The 6,160-nt window shown below is 35.6% G+C and overlaps 1 protein-coding gene across 1 annotated transcript; it reads left to right on the top strand.

Annotated features, from left to right (window-relative positions):
- The first annotated feature begins 237 nt into the window (after positions 1 to 237).
- LOC138189577 (trypsin-2-like) lies at positions 238 to 4,544 on the top strand. The gene is made up of 5 exons (XM_069131606.1): positions 238 to 353; positions 1,257 to 1,425; positions 2,470 to 2,605; positions 3,392 to 3,499; positions 4,108 to 4,544. The coding sequence occupies exons 1-5, from the start codon at positions 308 to 310 to the stop codon at positions 4,402 to 4,404; spliced, it is 756 nt and encodes a 251-aa protein (XP_068987707.1). The 5' UTR covers positions 238 to 307; the 3' UTR covers positions 4,405 to 4,544.
- The last annotated feature ends 1,616 nt before the right edge of the window (positions 4,545 to 6,160 follow it).

The following is a 6,160-nucleotide window of genomic DNA, read 5'->3' as shown; positions in this document are numbered from 1 at the left end:
GTGTGCGCTTATTCAAAATCCTATCGCGCCTCTCGCATACTACGACGCGACTCTTATCTCGTGATATCGTTGCAATCGCGTTTACGAAAAGGCACAGCTATTCTTCTCCTACGCGATCCGTCATCCCCCTTGTCCCCTATGCTTTCTATCCCCGCTCATCCCTCGCGACATTACGAATGCCTGCACCATGTGCTACTTGGACGAAACACGGTACATTGTCTTCAGATAAAGATTTTTCGCTGAATCAGTGTAGCAAGTTTTCCGTATAAAAGCTGTTCGCTACGCGCAATCTTCATATTGTTCTAAGATGCTGCGAATCGTTTTACTCGCTGCTTTCATCGTCGGGTGCCTCGGTGAGTGCGAGCAAAGGGATTTCCACCGCCCTTTAATTCTCTTATACGATCGCTACGCGTTACAAACGTATCATTTCTTTCCTGCTTTTCACGCTGTGTAATTACATTGTAACGTATGAAAGTAAAATAGACAGGAGTAATAATCGAATCGAAATTTTGAAGCTGCCTTTACTATATGCTTTATAGACTATAAGAAATAAATAATTTGTTGGTTTTCATAGAGTAATTAAATATGATAAGCGGAAAAATGGATGGAAAAATCGAATTGAAATCTTACAACTGCTTTGTGTAATTAGATACGATTGCTGCATGTGATATGTCAATGCGAGGGTGAAATAGAAAGGGGTGTGCATGTATTTCTTTTTTCATTCCTTCAAACATTTTAAAAATGTGTTCTTTCAAAAAGCTTCTCGCAACAGTCCTGTTAAAGTGCCTGTAATCCATTGCTGCGGCTCGATGGAAAAATCGAATTGAAATCTTACAACTGCTTTCGTCGTACACTTTATAGAATGTTCCAAATAAGTTCCTTTTCTGATTCGCATTGTGTAAGTAGATACGATCGCTTCATGTGATATGTCAATGCGAGGGTGAAATAGAAAGGGGTGTGCATGTGTTTTTTTTCATTCCTTTAAACATCTTAAAAATGTTCTTTCAAAAAAAAAAAAAAAAAATGCTTCTCGCAACAGTCAACTATCGCTATTTTTAAGTTTGAACTAAGCTACTTTTAAAAGACTAGTGTGTTTAGATCCATAACGGGTTGTTTTCATCATGTCGTATTAAAATCCTTCTCTCGTAATCATCAAGTGGTATTACAATCAAAAGAATAACAAATATCGCTACCAATCTATCGTGTTTTTCTCTAATGAATCTCCTTACTTCATTTTCTCTAATTTAATGCCACAGGCTCTGTGCTGAAGCCGCTCTCTCTGTTTCCGGACCCTCGAATCATTGGAGGAAGCCAGGTCGACATAGGTCAACATCCGCATCAACTGAGTTTGCAAACTAGCGGACACATTTGCGGTGGCTCGATCATCAGTAGTAATTGGGCCATCACTGCAGCTCATTGCGTGGGGTAATAACACAAATACATAAAGTTAACAGTAATGCGTGCGTTAAGCAACCGTGAATAAACGTCTACTTCACATTGGTGGCGTATGAATCTTCCGGACCAAAACGTAGTAATCTCGACTTTGATTGCGTTCAACGAACTTTAATTGAATTTATCCTTCGCGCGTTAATCTCTTGGCTTATCCATTAAATCGATATTTTGCGGACGAAATGCTAAAATTAATTAACAGGAAACCGGTTTATCGTAGGAAGAATTTAGCTAGGGATTTTTTCCATAAAATTCAATTTATATACATTCTATTGATACAGGGTGTTGCAGGAATGCTTGCAACTAAGATCGTGTTCCGTTGAAAGTAAATTATAATATTTTCTATCTTTATTTTTAGAATTCTCAAATCATTTTGTTCGTTTATCGTGAATACGCTAACTTGAATTTGTCGAACTCGACCACTTCCGACACAGTTGTCTAAAGTTCAATTATGTGACCTCTCGGTTTCTATGTTTCCACCAATATATACCATTTACCAAGTAAAAGTTAGAAAATAATAACCAATTACATTGGGAACGAATATTCTTCTAGTAAAATTAAAGATTTTTTCCGCGCTTTAATCTGTAACACGAAGAAAAGAATTACAGGATGGTCGTTCAAATTCTTCAACTACACGGCAACGTCACGATTTCGTTGTAACGACGCCATATTATACTTGTCAACGAGTCGATGTTACTTTTACTTTGCCATTTTGAATAATCGAATCCGGCGAACACCGGGATGAAGTACCATGATACGATCATACGGATGATCCGGGTATTTTCGCGCATCGGAATGTTCACTGGCTCATTACGATAATAATTATTAAAGCTATCGTGATATTAAATCGGCTTTGTGGCTCGCATTCCATTCCGATTGCCGGCCATTATGCAATAACAATAAGGTCGTTAAACACCATACGCATATTTTGGAAAGCAAACAAAGTGCATTTCGTTGTATGTACATCGTGTACGAAGGAAATCCGGACTTGTTGGTATTTTGACCCTCTATCGATTACAGATCATCTCCGAGCCAATATACTATACGAGTTGGTAGCAGTCACAAAGACTGGGGCACTCCTTATGGAATAAAAAATATCATTCGACACCCTAGGTACAATCCGCGAACCATCGATTTTGATGTCGCCCTTTTAGAGGTACGTAGAAAAAATATTGCATATTATAAAACGATTATGACAGGGTAATTGGGCGAAAGATGCCGATTCTGAATTTTCCATACAAAAATCGCCAAAAGTAAAACATCACATGTATGCGTTTATGTAAAGTATCACACGTATATGTATATAAAATATCCGATGTATACGTATGTATGTGAAATAAATGAATTTGAATTTTCAATATTTATCGAGTAAACGTATACTAACGTACGAAAGACGCTCGGTTGACAAAATATCGTCAATACGATTTTTCTTCGTGTCGTTTTTCGACTCATAAAACTCGCGTTAAATTAAAAAAATACGCATAAAACTTAATGCTCTTGTTATTACATACGAGATGTACATGACACTGTACCAATGCTGTAGAAGGATATAAGGAAACAGAGAAAAGCAATAATAGAATGAAAATGATAGCGACTAAAATATTATCTACCGAGAATGAAATATTTATTTTAATTATCGCTACGGATTTCGAATGAAGCGTCGAATATATTTGCAGTTTGTTGATTAACTGCGATTAGTATCGCTGTTATGTGATAATCAGAAATACTTGTTTGTAATTAAATGAAGAGAATCGTTTCAATAACATATTATATTGTATAGTAATTAATTGTAATACTTTGGCGTGTAAAAATCTTGATATCACCTACTGATTGTGATTTTTTTTTTTTAGATTAGTTTCAATACAATTTTTTCATATTATCGATCATTTTAATTTGGTAGCAAAGAACTGTTGAACTTAATGCGATAAAAATTGTGATTCAGATTAATGGCACGGTCAAGTTTGGTCCGAATGTGCAACCTATAGAACCGGCAAACACGGAACTTTTGCCTAATAAGATGGTGAACGTGACTGGATGGGGTGCGCTTAGGGTATGTGGGTCGACCATTTAACTTTCAAACGAGAGTAAACTATTTATCTAAAAAATCATTTGTTGTTTAATGTACGTCCAACTAACTGTTACTCTTTAAAACAAGCTCTTGTCTTACTTTTTTAAAAGATTTCTTAATACCCTAATCGAGGAACTTTGTAAAAAGAAATTTATAGGACTGTGATAAACGCAATAGTTGAATCGTAACGAAACCTTTGTTTACAATATTTTGTAAATATAAAAATGATAAAGTTATTGAAGAACTGTATATTTATATACAGGGTGGTTGGTAACTGGTGGTGAAGCGGAAAGGGGGTGATTCTATGCGAAGAAAGAAGTCGAAAATATAGAATAAAAATTTTTTTTTAACTTTATCGCGTAGAATCACCCCCTTTCCGCTTGTACCACCAGTTACTAACCACCCTGTATATTATAAATATCAACTTAAATTTCATATCGAGAAGCAATAATTATTAGATATATTAACCAGTATTTCTCCAAACTTACAGTATCTATACTATTTTTCATATAAAATTAATAAAAGTTAATCGCTCAAAATTCATCTTCCTCGCATAAAATAAATGAAAATTAATTCCTGAATGGTTACAGGAAGGCGGATCGACTTCTCCACAGTTGATGAGAGTATCGGTTCCGATAGTGAACAAATCAGAGTGTGCAGATGCTTACAGGTACATGAACACGATCACCGATAGAATGATATGCGCCGGTTACACCTCAGGTGGAAAGGATGCCTGCCAAGGTGACTCTGGTGGACCTTTGACGGCTGATGGATTCCTGTATGGGCTCGTGTCCTGGGGCTATGGGTGCGCCAAACCCAAATATCCTGGTGTTTACACGAACGTTGCTAATCTACGGTCCTGGATCAAGACCCACAGTGGAGTTTAAAAAATAATTATCCTTAAATTGTAATTAAAATACAATGTAGTCGATAAAATACTATAGTGATACAACTATGTAGCTATAATAATATTCCTAAAATATTATTAATATCTTAAGAAGGGAATGTATTATATTTTTGATAAATATTTTTCTGTAAACGTTATTGCGTAAATATAATATAAATCATTATAAAAATAAGAGTGATCGATTTAATGTTCAAAATAGCAGTTTAATATGTATGTGAGCTATACGCATACAAAATGGTAATGGAATGTGTTCTCTTGAGGTGAATTTTCTGATTGATTCGTATAAAATGTGTTCTTTTTAGAACACTACGTATTAAATTTTATCCAACGGTTGGTGGTTAGCAGCTACATGGAAGAAGAAACACTTTGCAATAATACACATGCATCGAACGTCAGCGACTACAGACAGTTGATACTTATCAATTTGTAAGGAATTATACGTTACCGATTACGTAAACTTAGCGTTTGAGGAAGGTTGTGTAAGCGTTAAGAAAGTTCAACGTTGGTTCGTGCAACTCAAGGCTGGTAATTTTTCGTTTGAAAATTAACCAAAAGCAAGAGTAGCGCTATCGACAATAGACTAACGCTATCGCGCAATACCATCGATAATAAGTTTTTAAAGAAATAATATTGAAACTAGTTCGTTAGTTCTTGCAATTAGATCACTATCAGGCACGAACGCAAAAGTCGAACGATTAATCGTTTCCTTTATAACTTGGATCTTTTATCGCAGCTTGTAATAGGAAAGAAGCACTTGTTCGCAAATTTTATTCGAACCTAATATGTCATTTTCTGCAAGATATATTTTTCTTTCCGATATTCTGCCATATTATTCGTATTATAACAACTTGGAAAAGGAAATAGCAACGGACTGTACGAACGTACTTTTGCTTTAGTTATTCCGTTATAATTGTAAAACAGAGCGACAGCAATCGCTTCACAAAGGGAGAATACAATATTGACGTTCGACGACAGATTGACGGATGAAATAGTTTGCTTAACCGCGAAATGCTTTTTACGTTTGGCTACCTTTGATCCCCAGAGTACCGCGAACTTTCTCCGATAGTTTATCCAGTTGGACAGTTCGATCAAGATAACTGTTACCGTGATCTGCACTAGCGTTGAAATTCTTTGAAATGTCTTTCATCCCTCCTTTTCTCTCTCTATTACGCGATATTCGTTTCTAATAACTTTTAATCTAGTTTACTTTTCTATCGTCTGAAGTTATTCTATAAAATTTTATTAGAAATTTATTATCTAAATATTGCGATGATTACTTTACTTTAGGTATTTCTACATTTTTTTTTTTATCACGCGCATCATACGCATTTACGCACTTTCGCATTTCTCGCGAATGCATGAAAATCTCCAGTCTATTCATCGTATAAAGTTTCATTCGAGATCTACGTATTACGAAAAATTAGCGATTCCTATAATTATGAAAATCTGGAGGAAGAAGAGTGTCGCGAGATAATATATTTTATTTAACGTACTATTTCTAACAGACGGCGGTCTTCGACGTTTCATTTCGTTCGATCGAACCTTTCGATAAGAAAATGCGTTGAAAGCTTTTATTGAAGGTAGACACAGATAAAACAATATAAAACGTGAGCGGTCGGACACTCGAAAGCTCACAAAGTACACACGCGATGAATACAAGAAATACGTTTTATCAAGTACGTCCGATCGATTAGTTGCAAATTGCTCCAAATTGGATATGTGACTAATCTTGACAC

This window comes from Bombus flavifrons, chromosome 2 (genome assembly GCF_040668555.2).
Source record: "Bombus flavifrons isolate JBK064 chromosome 2, iyBomFlav1_principal, whole genome shotgun sequence".
NCBI classification, from domain to species: Eukaryota; Metazoa; Arthropoda; class Insecta; order Hymenoptera; family Apidae; genus Bombus; species Bombus flavifrons.
This window is presented reverse-complemented; position numbering and strand designations above follow the sequence as displayed.